Raw genomic sequence first — 27684 nt, forward strand, 5'->3', positions numbered from 1 at the left:
TCCCCTCCCCTTTTTTTTCTGGCAGAGTTCTTGTTCTTAAAACAGCTACATACAGGCAGCGGTTCAACAGGTGAAGCATTAACCAACTCAGCATCTTCAGTTGGCTGTTGTTTGACACACAGCTGTCAGAGGTTCAGAGCCCATGTGAGGCAATTCTTCTGTCCTGCTCTGTTTTGGGTGACAGGATGGAAGGAGAAAGTCTTTTTGGGCATGCATTTCTATCTTGTTTTAAGAGGATTTGGATAAAGGGTTTGTTAATAGCATTTATTTCCCATTGTTTTCAATGGGACTTAAGTTCAGCTAACAGTCTGAATCCATCCCAATATATTCAGAACTGAAGGGGAATGCTTTGCATTTCATTCTCTAAATTACAGTTACCTGCTGGGGAAGGAGATATTCTTACTAGAAAGGAACGGTGATATTCAGTGCTGGTCCTACACAGAATAGACCCACTGATGTCAATAGACATGACTAACAGGCTCATTAATTTCAATGGGTCTATTCAGAGTAGGATTAACATTGAATACAACCTATAGTCCCTTTAAATTCTAAGAAACTTACCTTTGAGGAAAAGCATGCAATCCTACACATACCCACTCAGAAGTAAATCCTATTGTGTTCAATGGGACTTCCTCCCAGGTAAGTACACAGGATTGTAGCCTAAGCAACTCTCCCCCCCCCATTTAAAAATGCTGTTGTTTACACTTACCTAGAATCACGAAAAGGCGGTTTTTACAATATCTTCGCATGAACAGCCTGATGAATAATAGCAGCAAAATAATAATTCTAATGTATGTTTAATCCTGGGATCTATTCAGTAAACACTGTCAATATATATTTCTTCTCTCTTAAAATTTTAGTTTATTTTCATGTTTATTGTTGTTGTATGCCTGTAAAGATAAATAAAATCAATTTTAAAAAATATTTATAACCTTTCAGCATCAGTTAAAATCATGCCTATTTGTGAAAGCAAAAACTATATACATTTGGATAATAGCAGCTTCGCCCACGCCTTATAACTACGCTAGTTAGCGGCGGCACCAAAGCGTGTTAACAAGCACGTCGATGGTAGTGATCCAATAAACATGGCACATGGATTTGTATGACGCTAGTTTAACCCTCCCCGAATGGATCTTTCAGCCAGCCCCCTCACTCCCGGTCGCCAAGATCCTCCCCTTTTCTCCCTCTTCCGCCCGGCCTCTTCCGCCGCCCCCCCTCGCTTGGCCTTGCCGGGCCTTTCACGCCTCACCCGTTGCCGCGGCGAGTATCGCCGTTCCTCCGCCGCCCTTGCCCTCTTGCGTCGGGCTTTGTCCGCCGCCGTCCCTCTATTCGAAGAGAGCACTTTTTCCTGTCGCACAACCTCATTAATTCTTGTTTTTATTATAACTGTAACATGTAGCAATTCTGTACAATTTGTGACTTTTCCATCTTGTCATACTAGTACAATAAATGCAACACCAACATGCATATTGTCTGTTAGTACTAACAATTGTTTTGTCAATTATTCTATGGAGATGTCAAAGGTTTGTGCCATTTTTGGAGGATCTCGGGGAATCGGTCAAGCTGTAGCTCAGCTGCTAGCGCAGAAAGGATATTGCCTGGCCGTTATTGCAAGAAATCTTGATAGAGCTCAAACTACTGCAAACAGCTTGGGAGGTATGTATACTTTGGTGTTTTTACATACATCTTAAACTTGGAAAATGCAATGCACTATTAAAATAATACATCTGTGTTAAATGAATTAGCAGAATTATATGGAAGTTGAATCTTATTTGCAAGTCTTACATGCTATAGTGTAAGTGAAGGGTCAGGTAAAGATTTTATGAATGTCATAGGAAACTGGTTTAATTTTCTTCTGATAAAGAGTTCTGTGTAACTTAAAAATATACATTCGGTCAATATCAGACTTTGTTCTAATTCATATAATTTGTGTATTGTTTTCTGGGATACATCTGCTAACAGCTCTCTATGTCTGTGTTTATTGATAATTGCAGTCTCTGAACGTTATTGAAAAAGTTTGTATCTCACTGTGGACTTTATTCCAACATAGCAGGACATCTAGCATTTAGCTGTGATGTTTCCAAAGAAGAAGACATACAAAATGTGTTTAGAGAAATGGAGAAGAGTTTAGGTCATATAAGCTTTCTGGTTAATGCAGCAGGTATCAACAGGTTAGTTTCAGATTTAAACTACAATCAAAGGTACACTTTTGAAAATATCTAATATAAATGTACAAGTAAAAAACAAAATAGCATGGTTTATTTTGTTTTAGAGAGAGATTACAGTTAAAGTATTTAAATTATCTAAGAGCTTGTGGAAGAAATATCTATGGACTAGTTTTGGCCTTTTTTGACTTAAGATAGTTGACTTAACATTTCATTATCCTAAAAGAACCCTTTAATTTGCTTCAGTCTCCAAACTGATCAAAGGCTGATTTTCGTGATGGGGCTGTTTACCTCTGTTTCATCTTAAATGACTTGTTTAAACAATAACATAATCAGTATCTTGTGTTAGCCTTGAGGGATTGTTAAAATTGACTACAATTACAGGGTGACTTTAGTGAGCAAAGGTTCATGGATAAAAAAGCTTGCTAATTCAGGATACTAGTCCTTAATAAAGCAACATTGGGTATGTGTGGTCAGGTACTCATTTCATAATGAACTTACTAGATTTTGCACTTTAGTGTCTTTCTGGGCTGAAACAACAAATTGTTAGCAAAAAGGCTGAAATGGCAATATTTTAAATTACTTTTCATATTTTTCAGTGTGTTGTAAAGAATTACGCATTTAATTAATAGTATTTCTGAAGAATTACTATAAATTTCTGTCATCTTTGACTAGGGATGGCTTGTTGTTGCGAACCAAGGCTGATGATATGATATCCCAGCTTCAGACTAATCTTTTGGGAACAATGTTGACATGCAAAGCTGCTGTGAAGAGTATGATTCAACAACAGGGTGGAGCTATTGTTAACATAGGTGTGTCTGCTTAAGCAAAAGTCATTATATTCCTTTGATAGTAATTTTTCTAGAAACTATGTACACTGTGTTACAGGTTCGAAAGTGGTTATTAAAAATCACCAAAATATCTTGAGGGACATTGGGTTGGATCCAAAGGTGCCCATTTATTTTATTTATTTATTTCATAGAATAGTAGAGTTGGAAGGGGCCTATAAGGCCCTCAAGTCCAACCCCCAGCTCACTGCTGGAATCCATCTTTAAGTTATCTCTTTATTTCACCCTTAGCAATAAGCACACAATCCTGCTGTACTCATTATAATAACTGCAGAATAAACAAACTCTTCTTTCTCTAGAGAAACAAACATGCTTCTTTATTGCTGGCTGGGTAGAGAGCGCAAATGAAATTGAAAAAGCAGAGCAAAGAAAAGTCCAAGGGGTGGAGTCTAATTGTAGCCCATAATACAAAGTTCTACAATACTGTTTTCTTCAGGATCACATGTAATTATAGGGTGATTGTGATCATGAAAAATCCACCTTTAGTCAGGGAAAGCCTTGAGTGAGCCACCTTTTGGGGGCTGTTGAAGGTGAGCTGCTGTTGTGCATTCGCCCTGCCTTATTCACTGATTTTTTCAGAGGATCCTATTAAATTGCTCCTGTTCTTAAAACAAGCTATCACTCTTCAAATGGAGGTTGCCATAGTCTGTCATGTCACAATTAAAAAGAAGGCAATTTCCCCAAAAAATCCTAGGGGGGCTGAAACAAAAACACTGATAGCACTTTAAAACATCTTAAAAACAGACTTTAAAATATATGAAAACAAAAAATCTTAAAAACATCTGTAATAACTTTAAAAACATTTTAAAAACAATTCCAGTACAGACACAGACTGGGATAAGGCCGCTACTTAAAAGGCTTGTTGAAAGAAGGTCTTCAATAGGCGTTGAAAAGATAACAGAGATAGCACCTGTCTAATATTTAAGGGGAGTGAATTCCAAAATGTCGGTGCCACAGCACTAAAAGTCCGCTTTTTTTGTTGTGGGGAGCGGGCCTCCTGGTAAGATGGTATCTGGAGGAGGCCCTCACCTGCAGAGCACAGTGATCGACTGGATATATAAGGGGTAAGAGGGTCTTTCAGGTATCCTGGTCCCAAGCTGTGTAGGGCTGTGTACACCAGAACTAGAACCTTGAACTTAGTCAGGTAGCTAATAGGTAGCCAGTGCAATTCTTTCAGCAGCGGGGTGACATGTTGGCACAGATTTCTAGGATGAATAATGAGAGAAATATAATTTTCTAGGTTAGATTCTCTGTAGAAACAGTAGTAACACAGGAAAGAAAGTAAGAACACCAACAAACATACAAAAAATTAATACTCTGTCTTTGGAAATGCAGTTCTAGTTGTAGGTGTTGCCACCATTCACCATATGCTCAGAGACACATGTTACCAAATTCTTCTAAGCTACACAGCAAGTGGATTGGACTGTGAAAGAACAACCCAAATTGTGTTTGCATTTTGACAGCTTTGTAGGGCAGTACAATATCTCGGGAGGTCAGGTCTCCTGCTCCCCTGTGCATTCACTATAGCTGCCCAATTTTACTGCTTTTAAAAGTTTGATAGAAATATCTGTTGGCTATAGGTACGTTCTTAAGCTGCAAGGTTTTGGGTTTTTTTGCTATTAGTGAATTTCTCTGCTTTTTAATTTGGGAGGTAAGAAAAGGGATCCTGTGCAAGTTTGCTAAGAATGGATTGATCCTTTGCTTGCTTATTGAGTTCAATGGGATTTACTCTCCTGGAATGCTTAGAATAGGTGAAACTGATCATGGGATTGTTTTAAAATTTTTAAATTGTTTTTAAAAGATGTGTTTTAAATTTGTATATTTGTTTTTAATGTTTTTAGTTACTTTAAACCGCCCAGAGAGCTTTGGCTATGGGGTGGTATACAAATACAATAAATAAATAAATGGGGAGGGGAGGAGGAGGGGCAGAGGGGAGGAGGGGGATGGGAGTAGGCAGGATGGGGAGCAGGGGAGGAGGGCAGGTTTAATCATTTGCATTCTTAGTGAGTTCAGTGGGACTTACTCCCATGCAATCATGCTTAGGATAGATAAAACTGACCATGGGGGAGAAGAGGGTGGGGGGGCTGGAGTGGGCAGGGGAGGAAGAAGGGAGGGGAGGATGAAGGGAGAGGAGAGGGAGGCCTTATCATTGGCATGCTTACTGAGTTCAATAGGATTTACTCCCATGCAATCATGGTTAGGATAGGTAAAATTGACCATGGGGGAAGGGGAGACGAGAGAGAAGAAGGAAGGGAGGAGACAGGGGTGAAGGAGGAAGAGGAGGGAGAAGGAAGGAATTGGAAGGGGCAAAGGTAGACAGAGGGCAGGGGCAAAAGGGAGGTGATGGGAAGAGGAGGGGATCAGTACTGGGACCTGTACTTTTCAACTTGTTCGTTAATGACCTAGAATTAGGAGTGAGCAGTGAAGTGGCCAAGTTTGCTGACGACACTAAATTGTTCAGGGTTGTTAAAACAAAATGGGATTGCGAAGACCTCCAAAAAGACCTCTCCAAACTGAGTGAATGGGTGGAAAAATGGCAAATACAATTCAATATAAACAAGTGTAAAATTATGCATATTGGAGCAAAAAATCTTAATTTCACATATACGCTCTTGGGGTCTGAACTGGCGGTGACCGACCAGGAGAGAGACCTCGGGGTTGTAGTGGACAGCACGATGAAAATGTTGACCCAGTGTGCGGCAGCTGTGAAAAAGGCAAATTCCATGCTAGCGATAATTAGGAAAGGTATTGAAAATAAAACAGCCGATATCATAATGCCGTTGTATAAATCTATGGTGCGGCCACATTTGGAATACTGTGTACAGTTCTGGTCGCCTCATCTCAAAAAGGATATTATAGACTTGGAAAAGGTTCAGAAGAGGGCATCCAGAATGATCAAGGGGATGGAGCGAGGAAAGGTTGTAGCATTTGGGGCTTTTTAGTTTAGAGAAAAGGCGGGTCAGAGGAGACATGATAGAAGTGTATAAAATTATGCATGGCATTGAGAAAGTGGATAGAGAAAAGTTCTTCTCTCATAATACTAGAACTCGTGGACATTCAAAGAAGCTGAATGTTGGAAGATTCAGGACAGACAAAAGGAAGTACTTCTTTACTCAGCGCATAGTTAAACTATGGAATTTGCTCCTACAAGATGCAGTAATGGCCACCAGCTTGGATGGCTTTAAAAGAAGATTAGACAAATTCATGGAGGACAGGGCTATCAATGGCTACTAGCCATGATGGCTGTGCTCTGCCACCCTAGTCAGAGGCAGCATGCTTCTGAAAACCAGTTGCTGGAAGCCTCGGGGGGGAGAGTGTTCTTGCACTCGGGTCCTGCTTGTGGGCTTCCCCCAGGCACCTGGTTGGCCACTGTGAGAACAGGATGCTGGACTAGATGGGCCACTGGCCTGATCCAGCAGGCTCTTCTTATGTTCTTATTTGCATGCTTATTGAGTTCAATAGGATTTATTCCTATGCAATTATGCTTAAGATAGGTAAAACTGACTGGGGAGCAGGAGGGGGAGGTGAGAGGAGAGGGAAAGAGGAATCATAGAATCATAGAGTTGGAAGGGGCCTTGTAGGCCATCGAGTCCAACCCTGCTCACAGCAGGAAATCCACAGCTAGAGCATCTCCCGCAGATAGCTGTCCAGCCTTTGCTTGAAGACATCCAGCGAAGGGGATCCCACCACCTCCCTAGGCAGTCGGTTCCATTGCCGAACTGCCCTTACTGTCAAGAAGTTCCTTCTAATGTCCAATCTGAATCTACACTCCTGCAACTTAAAACCATTAGACCTAGTCCTACCCTCTGGGGCAGCAGAGAACAAATCTGTACCCTCCTCTATGTGACAGCCCTTCAGGTACTTAAAGAGTGCAATCATGTCACCCCTCAGCCTTCTCTTCACCAGACTGAACATGCCAAGTTCCTTCAACCTTTCCTCATAAGACTTGTTCTCCATACCGGCTATCATCCTCATCGCCCTCTTCTGAACCCCTCTCTAACTTGTCTATATCTTTCTTAAAATGAGGTGCCCAGAACTGAACGCAGTATTCCAGATGGGGCCTGACTAATGCGGAATATAGTGGGACTATTACTTCCCTCGACCTGGAAACTATAGCTCTGTTTATGCAGCCCAAAACTGTGTTTGCCTTTTTTGCCGCAGCATCACACTGCTGGGTCATGTTCAACTTGCGATCCACTACAATTCCAAGGTCCTTATTTATTTTTATTTTATTTATTTTATTCGATTTCTATACCGCCCACAGCCAAAAGGCTCTCAGGGCGGTGCACAACAGGGAGTAAAATACAATAAAATCACAAAAACAGTAAAAGCATACATATTAAACAATTAAACAACCTGGTATACATTAAGAGCTAAAAATAGATTAAAATAATAGATTAAAATGCCTGGGAGAATAAAAAGGTTTTAACCTGGCGCCGAAAGGATAAAAGTGTAGGCGCACCTCATCAGAGAGACTATTCCATAATTCGGGGGCAACCACTGAAAAGGCCCTAGATCTTGTAACGACCCTCCGAGCTTCTCTGTGGGTCGGAACTCGGAGGAGGGCCTTTGATGTTGAACGTAGTGACCGGGTAGGTTCACACGCACTACTGCTAAGCCGGGTATTTCCCATCCTGTACCCGTGCATTTTGTTTTTGTGGCCTAAATGCAGAATCTTGCATTTGTCTTTATTGAATTTCATTTTATTAATTTCAGCCCAATTTTCTAGTCTATCCAGGTCCGTTTGGATTTTATTCCTGTTTTCCATTGTGTTAGCTATCCCTCCCAGTTTCGTATCATCCGCAAACTTCATAAGACTTCCCTCCACCCCATCATCTAAGTCATTGATAAAAATGTTGGAGAGTATCGGCCCCAGGACAGAACCCTGTGGCACTCCACTCGAAACCTCCTTCCAGTCCGAAGGAGAGTCACCAACGACCACTCTTTGAGTATGGTTTTCCAACCAGTTGTGAATCTACCTGACAGTATTTCCATCTAGTCCACATTTGACCAGTTTGCTAATCAAAAGGTCGTGGGGGACTTTGTGAAACGCTTTGCTGAAATCTAGATAGATGACATCTACAGCATTTCTACCATCTACTAAGCTAGTGACCCGATCTAAAAAAGAGATGAGATTAGTTTGACAGGATTTTTTCTTGACAAGCCCATGCTGGCTCCTTCTAATCACAGCATTGTCATCTAGATAGTTGCCAATGGACTCTTTTATTATCTGTTCTAATATCTTTCCCAGTATTGAAGTCAGACTGACTGGCCTGTAATTCCCCGGATCTTTTTTACCCTTTTTAAAGAGCAGGATGACGTTTGCCCGTCTCCAATCCTCCGGCACCTCTCCCGTTCTCCATGATTTCTCAAAGATGGTGGCAAGAGGTTCTGAGAGTACATCCGCAAGTTCCTTCAATACTCTGGAATGCAGTTCATCAGGCCCTGGAGATTTGAACTCATTTAGGTTAACTAGGTATTTCCTGACTATCTCCTTATCAATCTTGAACTGCAATCCCGACCCCTTACTGAGATTGCTACTGATGCAAGGTTGCACACTGTTCCCTTTTTGGGAGAAAACGGAGGCAAAATAGGCGTTGAGCAGTTCTGCTTTTTCCTTGTTATCTGTCAGCATTTTGCCATCCTCATTGAGCAGCAGTCCCACCGTTTCCTTGGTCTTTCTCTTGCTTCGAACATATCTGAAAAAACCTTTTTGTTGTTCCTTGCTTCCCTCGCCAGCCTCAGCTCATTCTGGGTTTTAGCTTTCCTTACGCTATTCCTGCAAGCCCGAGCCGCTCGTCGGTACTCTTCCTTGGTGATGCGTCCTTCCTTCCATTCTTTATACATGCTCTTCTTTATTTTTACCTCCTCCACCAGTCTTCCGTGTAGCCACATTGGCTTTTTCCGATGTCTTCCTCTTTGGAATTGTTTGTGATTGCGCTTTTTGTAATACATTCTTCATGAACTCCCACGCTTCTTGGGCTCCTTTTTTCTTTAGTCTATCTAGCCACGGGATCCTACCCATCATTTCCCTGAGCTTGCTAAAATCGGCTTTCCTGAAATCCAAGGTCCATATTTGACTATATTCTTCTTTGGCTTTCCCCAGAATCACGAATTGCAGCATTGCATGGTCACTTTCCCCCAAGGTACCGACCGCTTTAATTCCCGTGACCAATTCGTCCTTGTTAGTTAGGATCAGGTCCAGGATTGCCGATCCCCTTGTTCCTTCTTCTACTTTTTGAAAGAGGAAATTATCAGCAAGGCCCATCAGGAATTTGTTGGAGGCTTTGTGCTTCACAGAGTTTGTCTCCCAGCAGATATCCGGGTAGTTGAAGTCCCCCATCACTACTACTTCTTGCCTCCTTGAGATTTCAGAGATTTGTTTGAGAAAGGCCTCGTCTACCACCTCTTCTTGGCCAGGGGGTCTGTAGTAGACACCTACTACCATGTCGGTTTTATTTGTTTCTCCATTTATTTTTACCCAAATGGTCTCTATTGGACCCCTTTGTTCGCTGTCTTGGATTTCCATAGAGGTGTATTTGTCTTTGACGTATAACGCTACTCCCCCTCCTTTTCTGTTGCTTCTATTCTTTCTGTAGAGTTTATATCCTTGAATGGCTATATTCCAATCATGGGAGTCATCCCACTGAGTCTCTGTTATTCCTATGAAGTCATATTTGCCTTGATGCACTAAGACTTCAAGCTCCTCTTGCTTGTTTCCCAAGCTCCGCGCGTTGGTATATAGAAAGGGAGTGAAGAGGGAAGAAGGAGAAGAAGGGGAAAGGAGGGGATTGGAAGGGGGAGGGAGAGGGAGGGGATAGGAGGAAGAGAGGGCAGGTTTGATCATTTGCATGCTTTTTGAGTTCAGTGGGATTTACTCCTGCGCAATCATGCTTAGGATAGGTGAAACTAACCTGCGGGAGGGGGAGAGGAGGAGGGGGGGCACTGAGCAGAGGGAAAGCCCCTTTCCTTTCCAATATGAAAACATTGTGAACAATATCATCATTTTTCAGTGTAATACAGCCAATTTATTTATAAAGTTCTCACAATAGGACTCCCTTGTGATGTTGGCATGTTCAGATATGTAAAATAGTGAGCAATCGTGTTTGTTATGCAAGCTTTCCATCTCTGTATCAGTTGATCCTAATGACATTTTAATTGTATATTTTGTTTTAAATTAAATTCAGTTGTGTTATTTATTAAATTATATTAATTTCAATAATTGTAATATAAACTCAAACTACTATCATACAGCCACAAGAGTGGCAGTATACTATAGCCAGCATGGATTTTTCGCATTCCGCAATGTTAAATTGAAAATACTCCCCATGCCATTCTGCTCCTTCCCATAAGCTCATTTCAAAATACAACCTTACAAACTTATAGTCCTGAACTCAGAAATGCTTGCTTAACAATCCTCTAAGTTTTCATGGCAATACACAAAACACTCAGGGAGAATCTAGAGTTCAAAGTGTAAAACGAGGGGGGGAAATCCAGACCCCTGTTGGACTATTTTCTATCAGTGGTCTCATGATTTGTTGAAACAAATTAAAAATCAGCCATGTTCACAGAGTACCTGCAATCCTATTCCTGACCTTGCCCCATACTCTGACCTTCATCTTCTGCAGTTTAAAAGTTTTTAAAAAAATGCATGGCTGATTTTTAATTCATTTAAGAAATTTAACATTGGACTCTATGATAGCGCAGGCATGCTCAACACGAACCAACGGTCAATGTTCTAACAGCCAGACTCACAGTTGTTTGGCTCTGCTAATCGGGGCAATGCCCATGCCAAAAATTTATTCCACTTTAAACAGTCATGGCTTCCCCCAAAGAATCCTGGGATGTGTAGGTTGTGAAGGGTGGCAAGCATTGTTAGGAAACTCCTATTCCCTGACAGAGGTCCAGTAGCCACAGTGGTTTAACTGCCAGCCCCTCTTCTGAGGATTTAGAACTCTGAGAGAGGAATAGGGCATCTCCTAGCAACTCTCAGCACCTTTCACTAACTACACTTCCCAGGATTCTTTTGGGGAAGCCATGACTGTCTAAAGTGAAATAAAGGTCTGGTGTGGATGTGGCCAGGGACAGCTTAGGTTTAAATTTGGGTGGGAGGCTACATGTGCCTGCTGTAGAATAAAAAGATGGGGGAAACCCTGAATGATACTGTTTAAAATGTTTTCCTTTTGGAGAAGAAAGGGGCTTTCCCTGTGCCCAGTGCCCACCCACTAAATCTCTTCCCCTCACTCCCACTCCCCCTTTCTCTTCCCTCCCCCTTCTTCCCTACCCCCTTCCTCCCCTTCTCCTTCCTCCCCCCTCCCTGCCCCTCCCCCAGGTCAGTTTCACCTATGGTAAGCATGACTACATGGGAATAAATCCCACTGAACTCAAAAAGCATGCAAATGATCAAACATGCCCTCACCTCCTCCTCCCTCCTATCCCCTCACTCTTGGACCTTCCCTCCCCCTTCCTTTGCCCCTCCCTCCCCCCTCCCCTTCCAATCCCCTCCTCCCCCCTCCTCTTCTTCCCCTCCCTTTCCTCCTCTACCATGGTCAGTTTTACCTATCCTAAGCAGGATTGCACAGGAGTAAATTCCATTGAACTCAAAAGCATGCCAAGGATCAAACCTGCCCTCCCTGCCTTCTCCTCCTCTCCCCTCGCTCTTACCCCTTGATCCCCTCCTTCTCCTCCTCCTTTCTCCTCCTTCCCCATGGTCAGTTTTACCTATTCTAAGCATGATTGCACGGGAGTAAACACAGCGTAACACTGACCATATGCCCTTACGTTTTAATTTTGATAAGACAAAACATTTCTGCATACAGATGGTTTTAAAACAGAGGAAGTAGAAGAATAAGTTAAAGATAGGTGAAATATTTGAGCTGCTCTGCTTTTCTATATTCTGTATTGTTTGATACAGGTTTGTAACATTCTGTGTACAAGGAAGAGATACGTGTAGAACCATGTGAGGAGAAAGTAGAACATCATAATTATTTCCATCCCATTTAGTTGTCTGGTTCCATAAGTAAAATTGCTTTATAAGTTTAAAGCTTTGCCCATACAGCTGCTTTAGTACATGTGAATATTTTTTTCTTGGTAGTACTACCCCAAGTGTCCGTTTTGTGCTAAAAAATTTTCAGAATCAAAACCTTACTTTTGCCAAGCAATCCTAATACTGAGTAAAGGTTGGGGGCTGTTGGAAGTGATATAAATGCTCTGCCATTGGAGAGGGAGGTCTGCCAGTAGGATGACAGATCCTGCTGGAGATTCCCTGGTATAGCTGCAGAGACATCCTGTTGGAGTAAACAATAATAAAAAAAAATGGAGTCAAAAAAGTAAAGTGTATCTCCCCCAGCCCCTAGGCACCACTAGTGGCAGGGCTTTGGATGTGCCTGTTGCTCTGCCATGGACTCACCCCTCCCCATCATAGATTTGAGGTCTAAATTTGCTATCCTTTTATCTATATACCTGGCCAAAACGCACATTTACATCTGACTGTGTGTTAGTGAGATGGGAGAAATTACTTATTTTATTTATTACATTTATATCCCACCTTTCCTCTGAGGAGCTCAAGGCTGTATATATGGTTCCCCCCTCCCCATTTGATCTCACAACAACCCTGTGAGGTAGGTTAGTCTGAGAGGCAGTCACTGGCCCAAGGTCACCCAGTGAGCTTCATGGCTGAATGAGGATTTGAATCCTGGTCTCCCAGGTTGTCGTTCAGCACCCTAACCATTACACCATGTCTTTTCCTGGTGTGAAGCTAACTGTGCTGGAAAGGAGTTCTTACACATTAGGCAAGTAACATAAGGCATTTTAAACTATTTTAAAGTTCAGAAGATCAGTACAGCTCCTGTAAAACAAAATGTTTCTGGCTAGAATTCTTGAGGTTTGAGTTGCCTGTCTGTCCATTTGGTTTATTTTAGGAAGCATCGTTGGGCTGAAGGGCCATTCTGGTCAGAGTGTATATAGTGCCAGCAAAGCAGGATTAGTTGGATTTTCACGCTCTCTTGCTAAAGAAATAGCAAGAAAGAACATTCGAGTCAATGTGGTTGCTCCAGGTTAGTTTTGACTTAATTTATTTCCTGATTGTCGCAGAATGATAAAGTACTTTCAGCTCCTTATATACTAAATGTAAGACACAATGGGGATTTCTTGTAACTCTCAAATTTTAATATTAGCCCCATAATTGCATCAGTTACATATTCAATAGGTAAAGCAAGGGTGGGGAACCTGTGTCCCTCCGGGTGTTGTTGAACTCCGACTCCAGTCAGCCTCAGCTAGCATGGCCAGTGGTGGTCAGAGATGATGGGAGTTGTAATGCAGCAACATCTGAAGGGCCAGAGGTTCCCTGCTCTTGAGGTAAAAGAACATGAACCATTGCTGCTGCTAGTACAGTTTTCAAGAAAATGTACTTTAGCTGGCAGCAGTGGATACTGAATATTCCCTCCATTTGACTGATATGATTATTACATCACCATACAGTTCTTTCATCTCCCAATCAATCTACAGGTATTTAGTGGAATTGTAACTCTATTCTCCCTGTTTCAATACATCTGCAGTTGTTTGACAGGTCTCAAAATCCTGTCAGGCCTGTAAGGTGAGCAAGCTGAAGTCTTTTACATAGGAGAAAGATGTGGGTTCTGTTCCTTCACTTATTGTTAACTGAGATGCATTATTTCTATATCTTATCTGCCTTCCTTGATCAACTCTATAGGACAAAAAGTATGTATGATAACAAAGTTATAAAAAAAGGCAAAAAGAGATTGTGAAAACTCAACTCAGTAGTCCTTTTTGGCTGTAGCTGCAAGAGGAGCTGAATTTTTCTGTCATAATCCTGTCATCTGGGGATGGGGGGCATTTTCAGTCTTCAGAATTACATTTTCCCAACCAACTTTAAAGTATTTTTTTAATGAAAACTCTAACTAGATATATTTTTCTTCTTTTATAGCTTGTTGATTGAGTAGTTGTTGATATATTAGATACTATATTAGAAGCTCAACTGGAGTGCATACCGCAGATCAGAAAAGGTACCGCCAGGGCCAAGAAGATGCCAGCATGGTTAACGAGCAAAGTCAAGGAAGCTCTTAGAGGCAAAAAGTCTTCCTTCAAAAAATGGAAGTCTTGTCCGAATGAAGAAAATAAAAAAGAACACAAACTCTGGCAAAAGAAATGCAAGAAGACAATAAGGGATGCTAAAAAAGAATTTGAGGAGCACATTGCTAAGAACATAAAAACCAACAACAAAAAATTCTATAAATACATTCAAAGCAGGAGACCATCTAGGGAGACGATTGGACCCTTGGATGATAAGGGAGTCAAAGGTGTACTAAAGAACGATAAGGAGATTGCTGAGAAGCTAAATGAATTCTTTGCATCTGTCTTCACAGTGGAAGATATAGGGCAGATCCCTGAACCTGAACTAACATTTGCAGGAAGGGATTCTGAGGAACTGAGACAAATAGTGGTAACGAGAGAGGAAGTTCTAGGCTTAATGGACAATATAAAAACTGACAAATCACCGGGCCCGGATGGCATCCACCCAAGAGTTCTCAAAGAACTCAAATGTGAAATTGCTGATCTGCTAACTAAAATATGTAACTTGTTCCTCGGGTCCTCCTCCGTGCCTGAGGACTGGAAAGTGGCAAATGTAATGCCAATCTTCAAAAAGGGATCCAGAGGGGATCCCGGAAATTACAGGCCAGTTAGCTTAACTTCTGTCCCTGGAAAACTGGTAAAAAGTATGATTAAAGCTAGATTAACTAAGCACATAGAAGAACAAGCCTTGCTGAAGCAGAGCCAGCATGGCTTCTGCAAGGGAAAGTCCTGTCTCAGCAACCTATTAGAATTCTTTGAGAGTGTCAACAAGCATATAGATAGAGGTGATCCAGTGGACATAGTGTACTTAGACTTTCAAAAAGCGTTTGACAAGGTACCTCACCAAAGGCTTCTGAGGAAGCTTAGCAGTCATGGAATAAGAGGAGAGGTCCTCTTGTGGATAAGGAATTGGTTAAGAAGCAGAAAGCAGAGAGTAGGAATAAACGGACAGTTCTCCCAATGGAGGGCTGTAGAAAGTGGAGTCCCTCAAGGATCGGTATTGGGACCTGTACTTTTCAACTTGTTCATTAATGACCTAGAATTAGGAGTGAGCAGTGAAGTGGCCATGTTTGCTGATGACACTAAATTGTTCAGGGTTGTTAAAACAAAAAGGGATTGCGAAGAGCTCCAAAAAGACCTCTCCAAACTGAGTGAATGGGCAGAAAAATGGCAAATGCAATTCAATATAAACAAGTGTAAAATTATGCATATTGGAGCAAAAAATCTTAATTTCACATATACGCTCATGGTGTCTGAACTGGTGGTGACCGACCAGGAGAGAGACCTCGGGGTTGTAGTGGACAGCACGATGAAAATGTCGACCCAGTGTGCGGCAGCTGTGAAAAAGGCAAATTCCATGCTAGTGATAATTAGGAAAGGTATTGAAAATAAAACAGCCGATATCATAATACTGTTGTATAAATCTATGGTGCGGCCGCATTTGGAATACTGTGTACAGTTCTGGTCGCCTCATCTCAAAAAGGATATTCTAGAGTTGGAAAAGGTTCAGAAGAGGGCAACCAGAATGATCAAGGGGATGGAGCGACTCCCTTACGAGGAAAAGTTGCAGCATTTGGGGCTTTTTAGTTTAGAGAAAAGGCGGGTCAGAGGAGACATGATAGAAGTGTATGAAATTATGCATGGCATTGAGAAAGTGGATAGAGAAAAGTTCTTCTCCCTCTCTCATAATACTAGAACTCGTGGACATTCAAAGAAGCTGAATGTTGGAAGATTCAGGACAGACAAAAGGAAGTACTTCTTTACTCAGCGCATAGTTAAACTATGGAATTTGCTCCCACAAGATGCAGTAATGGCCACCAGCTTGGATGGCTTTAAAAGAAGATTAGACAAATTCATGGAGGACAGGGCTATCAATGGCTACTAGCTGTGATGGCTGTGCTCTGCCACCCTAGTCAGAGGCAGCATGCTTCTGAAAACCAGTTGCTGGAAGCCTCAGGAGGGGAGAGTGTTCTTGCACTCGGGTCCTGCTTGCGGGCTTCCCCCAGGCACCTGGTTGGCCACTGTGAGAACAGGATGCTGGACTAGATGGGCCACTGGCCTGATCCAGGAAGCTCTTCTTATGTTCTTATGATAACACACTGAATTCTGAAATTTAGAGAAATCTCCATTATGATATCAACAACCAACAGTCTGAAGCAGTGGTTCCCAACCTTTATGAGCACAGGACCCCCTTTATAAGCTGAAATTTTTTTGTGACCCCCTCCCCCCAGGGAGGCAGGCTGGCTGCCAGGAAGGAAGGGGGAAAGCAGCCGTTCTTTGCAGGCTTGCTTCTTTTTGCTTCACAAAAAGCCCTCTCCTCTCATTCTAAGTAAGGGCGTTGCCAGTAGCGGCAGTGCAAGGAGACGGGAATCAGTGACAGTAATCCCCTCTTCTTCCTGGTAGCTCCATCCTCAGCCTCCTTTGGCATCTGCCATGTATTTTATAGGCAGATGCCTGCCCTTAGTGCGCCTGAAAGACACTCTGGAGCTTCAGGAAAAGGCTTTCCCTCTCGTTTGCAGCAAGGGGGAGGTGTCATCTGCAGCGGCAGTGGAAAGCAGACAGTGTAGAAGGAGTGAAGACTTTTAAAAAATTAATAATTCATTTCTTTACTGTTCATGGCCCCCTCTGGATTACTTCGCGGCCCCCCTGGGGGTCCCGGCCCCCAGGTTGGGAACCACTGGTCTGAAGTATTGTGAGTTGAGTTTAACTGAGTTAAAGCCCAAGAACAACTTTTTTTCCTAAGGAAACAGAGTAAAATGTAAATGTGTGTCTAAAATATAAACAGCCCATTTTTTTTTTTTGCACAGGGCACCTTACATCATCCACTTTTTTAATAATTGTTTTCTGAAAATGAGGAATATATCACTTAGCCCTTCGGCATTTGAAGAATATAACTATATATAAGGACACTAAGCTCCTGATCCTTTAGTGTACAAGGAGTATCAAACAGCACTTCACATAGGCTTTCTCTGGATCCTTTTAGGATTTGGTTAATCTAATCACTAAAATAATATATATGTTACTGTGATTAATAAATAGATTTTATTTGTGATGAAGGTGGAAGCTGAAATGTTTGTTTGCTACATAAAGTCTCTGTTTTGTTGTTCATTTATAGAATATATTACTGTGATTAAGAGGTCATAGATTCTGACCACATCTGGCCATATTGCTAAACCATAGTTTAGAACTACCTCACCAAGCTTAGTCACCTCATGGGCTTGCACACTTCCCCTCCTCTGGTCATGTGGCAGGAGGAGGAGTTTGGAAGCTTAGGCATTTAGTTAATTTTTGTTGTTTTGATCAAACTAGGAACTGTGACTCATATTATCTATGGTTAGTTTAAACATGTCAGCTTCATAAGCCACAGTTTGAAGTTGGCTTGTGCTGCAATTAACCATACTTAGTGTTAAACCACAATCACTGGTTCAAACAAAACTGGTTAACTAAAAGGTAAAACACAAGTTTCCAAACTACTCCTCCCAACTGAACAGGGAGCAGAAAGTGGAAAGTGCATTAATCTGGAAGGAGGCTAGGCTAATTTACATAGCACTAAACCATGTTTTAGTATTTAGTGCGAATGCAGCTATTTTAGTACTATCTTTGAGGAGTATATAAATATAAACAGAGCTCTTTAGTTAAAAAAATATTTAAGATCCTCACATATCTCTTTTGCTTCTTTAGATAATTTCTTCTTTGCAGAAAAAGTTTCCAAACATTTTCTGCTTTAGTAAAATCAATTATTTTATTTCCTTTTTTCTAAAGTATAACTGTGTAGTGACTGCTTGATTGATGACTCATTATCTGCTTAGCAAAATACAAATAGCCTTAATTTTATGTATGTACACATGCAATAAATAAAATTCGTGCATAAATTCCATACTTTATTTTGAATAACTCAGTTGGAGTGTGTCTCTACTAACTACAGTAAGATTTGGTTTTGAATTTTAGCACCTTTTGACATGTCAGAATGCTTCTAGCAATGCACTAAGTAAAGGTCCTGGATATCAGAATTTAACCTTCAACCTCTTAAGCCAAGGCAGAAATGCATTTCTGATGCATTGTCTCTATTCGTTGTATTCAATCCTTGATTTTATCTTACTAAGACTATATGTGTAAGAGTTGCTTTGTACTTACTGTATTGTGAAATACACTTTTTCATAATGAAACATTTCAATTTACTTGAAGAGATTGGAAAGTATGGACTCTGGTAGCCTAAATATGGAAACTTTCCTCAAGACCTTGTTCAGGTGCTACTTCTCTTTGAATCCAAGTCCTAAATTGCTGTAAGTTGGAAACAAATCTTGGGCTTGTTTTCTGCCCACTATTGCACATAAGAGTTTATGTCTACAGTGGCAGATTCTGCAGTCATTTGAACATAGGATGTGCCTCTCACTGTAATGTAGAATCCTGGTTTAAATAAGAAAAATCTCAAAGATTTTGATGGGTTAGGGCACGTGGAGTATGCAAGGCTGAGACCGCTACTCCACCACCCAAACTCTATGTCTGATAAGATAGGGAGCAGAAACAGGCCCTATATAGCAAAAAGTAAAAACTGTAGGTTTGCACTGGCCTGGCTCACACATCATTTTAAGCCATAATTAAATATGGGTTGAGCATGCAGTGTTCTGGTGGACAGTGCTAAAATTGCAGGTGCTTTACTCCCCTGCTCCTGTTGCTGCTGTGCTGCCTGGAGCTAAGCCATGGTTTGGCTTACCGATACATCTGAACCTGGGCTTGTGGTTTGTTTCTCTCCAAACAAGTCAAGAGCTGTAATGAATGTTTGTTCTTGGTTTGCCACTTGTGACTGGTTTGTGGGAAATAAACCATAGGCACAGGTTTGGATATAACACTAAGCCCAAACCATGGCTTAGCTCCTGGCAATGCAGCAGGAATGGAGGGGGAGGAGTGATGTGCCTGCAATTCTAGCCCCATGCACCAGCACACTGTGCAACTCATCTTTTAAACCAAATCCAAGTTGATTGGATATAGCTTTGGAGGTACACTCTGTTGAAATCTGTAATTGTTTGTACGAAACAAACATGGTTAAGATGGGGCTATATATGCAAGAAGTTGGCTGTGTAAAATTTGCCACACTTGATTTTATCTGGATTGATGATCCCAATTTCAAAAAGTTTCAGGTAAGTCTGAACACATATATTTCTTTAGATGAGTCTCAGTTGTGCAATTGTGCTATGGGTTTTGACAGACTTATGACACATGACCTCAGGAGACTATATAGTTGTGATGATAGGAATCAAATCAGGATTTTACTTTGTCTTATTTTAAAAAATCTATCTTCCCCCCCCCCCCAACCCTGCTGGTGTTAGGCTTCATTCATACAGATATGACAGCACACTTGAAAGAAGAACAGTTGAAGAAAACTATTCCTCTTGGAAGATTTGGGGAGCCTCAAGAAGTTGCCAAAGCTGTTGTATTTCTTCTACAGTCTTCTTATGTAACAGGCCAAGTTCTAGTTATCGATGGAGGTTTGCAACTCCTGTTTTAAATAGTCGTGAATTGTGGGAAACTTATTCAGCAGTTGAATGTCCCAAGCAGTGGACTTTGATACCTGTTTTGCTAACATTTTAAATTAACGTAGTACAATTTGGAAGTTTAATAAACTTTAAATTATGTACTTATCTGGCTATTTGCATTTAAATAAGCAAATTCCGATGTATTACTCTGAATTAAAAAAAACAAGATTCCAAGATTTTGTGTGTGTGTGTGTTGAAATTAAACAACCTGTTTTTAAAAAACTTTTCTGGTACCTTATTGACTAACAGTTTTATTGTGCCATAAAGTGTGTCTCATCAGATAAAGAGAGCTCTAGTCAACAACTGATGCCATAATGAACCTGTTTGTCTCTAAGTTATCACAAGACTATTTGTTCTTTTTTACAGAAAGGATAATGTGGCAATACTTACAAACATTGAGCTACTTTTAGATCATTCTGTAAGTAAAGTTATGACCTATTTCATAGTTTGTTGTTGGAAAAATTGCGTGTCACAAGATAGGCAAAGGAAAGTGATGATAAAGTGTTTAGGAATGTTAATAAGTCAATAGCTTGGCTATGTAGTGCACACATTTATTTTGCTTCTATTAAGTGGTTTCTAACAAAGAATATAACGTGTTGAACTTTGTAATGTTGCGTTTCTTCAATAGAACAATAATTCTGATGTTTTGTTTCAAGTGCTTGAAAGAGTGACAAATTATTATTTAGAAATGATATTTCTACTTGAAGCATAAATATTTGTCTTTTCAAACACTTCAGAAAGGTCTTTCTAGATGACTTATAAAAGAAAAAAGGTTCATGGTGCTGCAAAACAGAAGTGCTGTAATAGACTATTAGTTTTAACAAAGAACTTTGCAGCATTTTTGGAAAAGTTTCATTCTTCAGAGAAGAAACAAATATCACTTTCAAAGATGTGGGTACCATTTCCCTGCATTAAAAAACAAAAAATTATAATTGCTTATCACATTAGAAGCTATCTACTATTCTTCCTTATGCTAGATGTTTTATGGCTCCTAGTATTTTTTGCACCCAAATGTCAATTACCATCTCTAGATATCAGATGTTTGTGGAAGTACATAGATGTTAAATAACTTTTTTAAAAAATTTGTACATTTTCTGGCTTAGAAATGAGGAATTTTATTGGGTGTAGTGACTAAGCTGCCAATTTTTAAAAACATGCTTTTCAAAATTAATTTACAAAACAGTTTACATTTTGAAAAATTAGAAACATAATATTTAAAGACTATAAATATAAAGTATATTATATAAACATACAAAGTGAAATCATCATGACTAATGGCTCAGCAATGCTACATCAGAGAAGGATCTTGGAATTGTTGTTGATCACAAGCTGAATATGAGCCAACAGTGTGATGTGGCTGCAAAAAAGGCAAATGCTATTTTAGGCTGCATTAACAGAAGTATAGTTTCCAAATCCCATGAAGTACTAGTTTCCCTCTATTTAGCACTGATTAGGCCTCATCTTGAGTACTGTGTCCAGTTCTGGACATCAAACTTTAATAAGGCTGCAGACAAACTGGAACAGGTTCAGAAGAGGGCAACAAGGATGATCAAGACACTGGAAGCAAAGACCTGTGAGGAGAGACTGAAAGAACTGGACATGTTTAGCCTTGAGAAGAGAAGACTGAGGGGAGAAATGATAGCACTCTTCAAGTACTTGAAAGGTTGTCACGCAGAGGAGAGCTAGGATCTCTTTTCAATCATCCTAGAGTTCAGGACATGGAATAATAGGCTCACAGGAAGCCAGATCTCAACTGAGTATCAGAAAAACTTCCTAACTTTTAAAGTGATACAACAATGGAATCACTGACCCAGTGAGGTGGGCTCTCCAACAGTGGAGGCATTAAGAGGCAGCCAAACAGCCACCTGTTGAGTATGCTTTAATTTGGATTCCTGCATTGAGCGCAGGGCATTAGAGTTGATGGCCTTATAGGCCCCTTCCAACTCTACTATCCTATGATCCTATGAAAATGCATAGAAAAAATGCATAGAAAAAAATCCCAAGAAGAGGACCATTATTAGAAAATATGGTTATCTTTGTGTTTATCTATTGTTTTATTGCCTGCACTCCCCTGCACTCCCATTGACCTTCCACCTATAGAAGAATTATAGCCACCTTATCTTTGTCTACAGACCTGCCGCCGCGATCATATCACCCCAGTGTTGATTGAATTGGTTGCCAGTTGTATACCGGGCCCAATTCAAAGTGTTGGTTTTAACCTTTAAAACTCTATACGGTTCCGGCCCAGTTTATCTGAAGGAGCACCTCCAGTATCACCAAATATGCCGCCAAACAAGATCAGCCTCACAGGACCTTCTCTCGGTCCCACCGACTAAGACAGCTAGGTTGGTGCGGACCAGGGAGAGGGCTTTTTCGATCGTGGCCCCCACCCTCTGGAACTTACTTCCCTTTGACCTTCGGCATGCCCCCTCCCTGTTGACTTTTTGGCGAGCCTTGAAGACCTTGCTCTTCAGGCAGGCCTATGGGATCTCTGGGGTGGGTTAGGTTTTACACTGTATTAATGTAAGATGGTCTTCAGATGAGATGTTAAGATATTAATAATGTGATGATTATGTATATGAGCAGATTGTATTTTATATTGTATTTTATATTGTACGTCGCCCAGAGTGTCCGTTCAGTCGGACAGATGGGCGTCTGCTAAATAAAATTTTATTATTATTATTATTTACATCCTCCTATTTGTCTTCTACTTATCTGCTTCTTGTTATGTCATATGTTATGTCATATGGAGCTGTGCTGTAGTGGTCTGGAGAGAGATTCAGTCAGGAGGAGTTGCTCCCCAGCGATCCCCAGCTCAGAGACCGAAATACCACAGGAGGACAAGATAAAACTTCGGCAACAGCTATACAAGATAGCGTTTTGCCTAATTGTTGATGCTGCTTTTGTTGGGCTGACGTTACCATTGTGGCTTTGTGAGAGGTCTACCTCTTTGCTGACTCAACCCCCTTCAGCCCCATCAGCTGTGACTCAATAGCTTGTCAACATCTACTATCTCTCCCAGTTGCAGCAAGGGAGGAGCAGCTAATAGCTTGCCAACAACCTTCTAAGGGGCTGCCGGACTAATGCAAGTTCCCCTGTGAGAGCTGTGGACACTTGAGTATATGCCATAGGAAGAAAAATTTCATCCAAGGACATTTTTATTCTAGAACATCCTTGTAAGAGAGACGACGCCTGATAAATGTGCCATCCAGCTGCTGTTACCATTTATGCCGGGTTAGTTCTACTTGTTAGACTCTTGTAGATTTAGGCCTCATCAGCTGTGACGTTGCAGTCCTTCTTCAACTGTAACAGCAGAAGGACTGGCAGATAAAACCGAGACTGTGGGGGAAGTCTTTTTTGGGGGTGGCTGTGGGTGGTGGGGTTGTTTTTGATGGTTTTAAGAGGGGGGGCCTGCCTGATCTGGGGTTGCCAGTGTTGGGGGTATGTGCCAAGTGGAGGGGAGTGCTGGGGAACGGGAGAGGGGCCAATATCTAACGAGGCTGGGAGGCAGATGCTGGTGGGGTGCTAGGGGCAGGCCACGTCAGGTAAGAGGAACTAGGGAGAGATGTGTAATATCTGTCCCTTGCTCCTGGCCTGTCCAGAACCGAAAGATAGCTGGGGGATGCGTGGCTCCATACTCCGGCCATCGATTGCTGCTGTGTAATGCGAGGTTGGTTGCCCAAAAAACATCTCTCATCCATGACATGATACTGGATGAGGGCGCGGGCCTGGCATGCATTACAAAAACCTGACTGGATGAAGCCTTGGCTCCTCTTCTTGAGGCCATGTGTCTGGCTGGTATTTGTATGCACAGCAGCCAAGGGTTGGTGGTCGGGGAGGGGGAGTGGCAGTCATCTACCGAGGGTCCCTGATTCTGGCCAGACCCCCTTGTGACGTCCTTCCCCAGCACCACCTGTGAAGCTCTCACTTGGGGCTACCAGCAGACAGGAACGTCAGGTTTATTCTTACCCTTTACAGCTCTAGCACAGATCTCCCTAGATCCCACTGCTAGGCAGCATCACCAGTCACTTTCTGTAACCCAAACTTCCAGAGACTTTGCCTAAGTCTCTCTATAGCTTGTTACTTTGTGACTGTGTGCCTATGCTGTTCCCAACCCCCTGGTATCTTTATATTTAAAGCATACAACTCTGGGTTGCTCTGGATACGTGACTTGTTACAATCTCTCCCTTCACCGCTGCCACCATTAGATACAGTTTCTGTTCAGCCTTGGTAATTACCTTGCCCTCCCTTCTGGTCTGTATATTCCCCCAGCCAAGGATCAGGCCTTTGGTAAACCAAACAAGTATTTATTTAATATCAGAAATAACAAGATTACTTAAGGAATGTTTCACAAGCGTATGGTTTCATCTATATTCTGTTAGGTACTTAACTTCTTACTAATTGCCTCAGAACTCTGACTCACTCTCCACACCATCAAACCTCCAAACCTCTGTTAGGAACAAATTGAAAATACCCCCTCCCCTCTCCTCGGAAGGGTGAGCTAGAAGCCTAGTATGCTTATTTTACCTGTTAGTGGTCCAGCCAGATACCAAAAGTAAAGCAGACAAACAGACAATTACTTGCTTGATCAAGAAAGGGGTCTCTAACCACACAGACCACAGTCTGTTGGGAGAGAGAACCGCGTTTATTAGGTAAAAGTCCCATTATATAGGGTTTTACAGCAAAACAAGGCATTATGTTTTTAACAAGGCATACCCAAAGGAAATACAATATTACATCTTTATAGAGATAAGTAAGCGCGTTAGCTCATTATGGTTACATTTGCTTTTGATTCTAAAAGGCGAGAGTTGTGATAACGTATTTGTATACTTGTCAGTCAAAAGGAAACTTGTTGTGAGATCAGAGCTACAAGAAGGCGAGGAAAAGGGGCAGATTGACACCAAAGAGATAAAAATGTTTCTACTGTGCTTATGAACTTAACATAGTCAGCAATATTACGGAAAACTTAAGGAAGCATTGTAATAAGATATTATGAGAAAATGTCTTGTTTGTACTGACTTAGCTTACAATGTTGCAGGATGGGTATGGTGACTTTAAGACAGAGTGAAATAATAACATCAGAAGGGAAACATTTTATCTCGTTTTTACAGAGATGTTTACGGTCAGAGAGGCGCCTTTGAGGGTTTTTCTCATGAGGGAAGAAACTGAACTTTGAGTTGTATTTCTCTGGGTTCCAGAAATCTTTGCAACATTGGTTCTGACAGAAATGTAGGTTCCTTTAAACCACTCCTGACAGCCCTGGGCAACTTTTTGGGGTCGAGAATAAATTTATTCCTAACACCTCCAACCTCTCTCTCAACCTCTCAAACGCCACCTCCTAAACACCCTCTAAAAACCACCTCCCAGATTCAACCGTCATTCTTCCATTTATACTCCCAGGCATTCAAACGCTCAGCCAATCATCCAGCATTCTACTGCTCATGTACTTCCCCCTCCTCTTTCACTCCACTTACCATATGTCTTCTATATAAACAACACTTACCATATTTACAATATAAGCAGGAACATCACACCCCTCTCCAGGAGACCAAGATTGTCGACTGCATGTACTGGAGGTTGGACCCAAAGGGCGGTCTAGGGATTCTGCTCGTGTACCGTCCACCCTGCTGCACAACGGACTTCCTGGCCGAGGTGATCTCCGATGTGCAGGTGCAGTCCCCAAATTTTTGGTGTGGGGGGACTTCAATGTACATTTGGAGGCCACTCACAGGGGCGCCTCGGGATTTCATGGAAACCATGGCTTCCTGGGAGTTGCACCTTATTCCAACCGGGCCCACTTGACCTTGTCTACGTCTCGGGAGAGGAGGGAAATGATCTGAAAGTGGGGGATACATCTGTCACCCCCTTGTCATGGTCAGATCATTACTTGGTAAGAGTGGACCTCTCAGTGCCACAAACCCTCCGCATGGGTAGAGGACCCATTAGGATGGTCCACCCCAGGCGTCTGATGAATCCAGATGGATTCATGAAAGCACTTGGGGAATCCTTGGAGCATGCACACGGGCAGTCGGTTGAGGCTCTGGTGGAGAGTTGGAACACTGCAATCACTGGGGCAATAGACCTCTCCCCCGGAATAGAGCTCAGATGGCGCCGTGGTATACCCCACGGCTGCAAACTCTGAGGCGGGAGGTGAGACGGCTTGAGCGCCAGTGGCGGAAATCACGCTCTGAGGACAATCGAACACAGGTTAGAGCGGCAGCAGCAGCCTACCATGTGGCAATAGGGGCAGCAAAAAAGGATTTTTATGCTGCCTCTATTGAGTCCACATGGTGCTGTCCCAGGAGGTTGTTCCAAGTGGTCCGGAGCCTGGTCGGTCCAGTTGCCCCGGAGCCGATGGAACAGTCTAAGGCCTCCTGTGACAAATTGGCAAGGCACTTTGTGGATAAAATCAGTCGTATAAAGAGTGCTATTCTGTGCGCTGTGGATACAGTGAGTGAGCCAGAGTCGGCCAGGGGCATCTCAACGGGTTGGGATCGGTTCCAGCTTCTTCCATCCGAGGAAGTGGACAAGGTGCTTTCAACCTTAAACCCTACCACCTGCTTACTTGACCCTTGCCCGTCATGGCTCATTATGAGCTGCAAAGATAGACTGAGCGAGGGGATCAAGGCGGTGGTAAATATGTCCCTGGAAGAGGGAATAATGCCATCAGCCCTCAAGGAGGCAATAATAAAACCAATTCTAAAAAAGTCCTCCTTGGATTCCCAAGTCTTGAACAACTTTCGTCCAGTCTCAAATTTACCATTTCTGGGCAAGGTGGTGGAGCGGGTGGTGGTAAAGCAGTTGCAAGTGCACTTGGAGGAAGCAGATTATTTGATCCATTTCAATCTGGCTTCAGGCCTGGACATGGGACTGCAACGGCCTTGGTCGTCTTGGTGGATGATATGAGGAGGGTGTTGGATAGGGGCGAATGCACCTTCCTCGTCCTCCTGGATCTCTCAGCAGCTTTTGATACCGTTGACCACGGCATCCTCCTGGACCACCTGGAGAGGCTGGGCATTGGGGGCACTGTACTGCAGTGGTTCCGCTCCTTCTTCTCTGATAGGTTCCAGAGAGTGGCACTGGGGGATGAGGTTTCAGACCCATGGCCCCTCACTTGTGGGGTGCCACAGGGTTCCATCCTCTCCCCAATGCTATTTAACATCCACGTAAAGCTGCTGGGAGCTATCATCAGGAGATGTGGGCTGCAATGCCATCAGTATGCGGATGTCACGCAGCTCTATCTCTCGTTTAAGTCTTCACTGGGGTTGGCTGTGGAAACCCTGTCCAAGTGCCTGGAGTTGGTGAGTGGCTGGATGGGAAGGAATAAGCTGAAGCTGAACCCTGACAAAACCGAGCTACTGTTCATGGGAGACAAGAGAAGGCTGGGGGATGTTAACTTTGTGCTTAAAGGGGTACAATTGCCCCTGAAAGACCAAGTCCGCAGCCTGGGGGTCATTCTTGACTCCCAGCTGTCCATGGAGGCTCAGGTCTCGGCTGTGAGCCGGGCGGCGTTGTATCAACTCCATCTAATACGAAGTCTGCTCTCCTACCTTCCAAAACATCTGCTCCCATTGGTGGTACATACCCTGGTCTCCTCTCGCCTAGACTACTGTAATGCGCTGTATGTGGGGTTACCCTTGAAAACGGTCCTGAAGCTGCAACTGGTACAGAATGCGGTGGCTCACCTGATTAAGGGTAGCCGCCGGCGAGACCACATCACTCCAGTGCTGAAGGAGTTGCACTGGTTACCAGTTGCTTTCCGGGCCCAATTCAAGGTGTTGGTTTTGACCTTTAAAACCCTGCATGGTTTCAGCCCAGTCTATCTGGAAGAGCGCCTCCAGCATCATCAACACCGCCCAACAAGATCAGCCTCAAAAGGCCTCCTCTCCGTCCCACCAGTTAAAACAGCTAGACTGGTGCGAACTAGGGAGAGGGCTTTTTCAATCATGGCACCCACTCTGTGGAACTCCCTCCCAAATAATCTGTTTTATGTTCACCGCCCAGAGAGCTATTGCTAGTCGGGCGGTATATAAATTTAATAAATAA

At 42.4% G+C, this 27684-nt stretch overlaps 1 protein-coding gene across 4 annotated transcripts; it reads left to right on the forward strand.

The window, feature by feature from the left end:
- The first annotated feature begins 1120 nt into the window (after positions 1 to 1120).
- On the forward strand, positions 1121 to 22327 carry CBR4 (carbonyl reductase 4). Of its 4 annotated transcripts, XR_009757859.1 has the most exons (6): positions 1123 to 1656; positions 2051 to 2171; positions 2841 to 2977; positions 12934 to 13068; positions 19432 to 20056; positions 21771 to 22327. XR_009757859.1 is itself a non-coding variant. In XM_061584356.1 (5 exons), the coding sequence occupies exons 1-5, from the start codon at positions 1128 to 1130 to the stop codon at positions 19608 to 19610; spliced, it is 1098 nt and encodes a 365-aa protein (XP_061440340.1). In that variant the 5' UTR covers positions 1122 to 1127; the 3' UTR covers positions 19611 to 22327. The 4 variants fall into 4 exon arrangements, 3 of the variants coding, with proteins under 3 accessions (XP_061440341.1, XP_061440340.1, XP_061440339.1); XM_061584356.1 differs by having other exon boundaries at positions 1122 to 1656; positions 2054 to 2171; positions 19432 to 22327; XM_061584355.1 differs by having other exon boundaries at positions 19432 to 22327.
- The last annotated feature ends 5357 nt before the right edge of the window (positions 22328 to 27684 follow it).

Source organism: Rhineura floridana, chromosome 9 (genome assembly GCF_030035675.1).
Source record: "Rhineura floridana isolate rRhiFlo1 chromosome 9, rRhiFlo1.hap2, whole genome shotgun sequence".
Classification (NCBI taxonomy): Eukaryota; Metazoa; Chordata; class Lepidosauria; order Squamata; family Rhineuridae; genus Rhineura; species Rhineura floridana.

Coding starts and splice junctions, on each gene's coding strand:
- CBR4 (XM_061584355.1), top strand. CDS start 1,128: ATGGATCTTTCAGCCAGCCCCCTCACTCCCGGTCGCCAAGATCCTCCC. Junction 2,978..12,933: donor TGGAGCTATTGTTAACATAG/GTGTGTCTGCTT, acceptor GGTTTATTTTAG/GAAGCATCGTTGGGCTGAAG. Junction 13,069..19,431: donor AGTCAATGTGGTTGCTCCAG/GTTAGTTTTGAC, acceptor TGCTGGTGTTAG/GCTTCATTCATACAGATATG.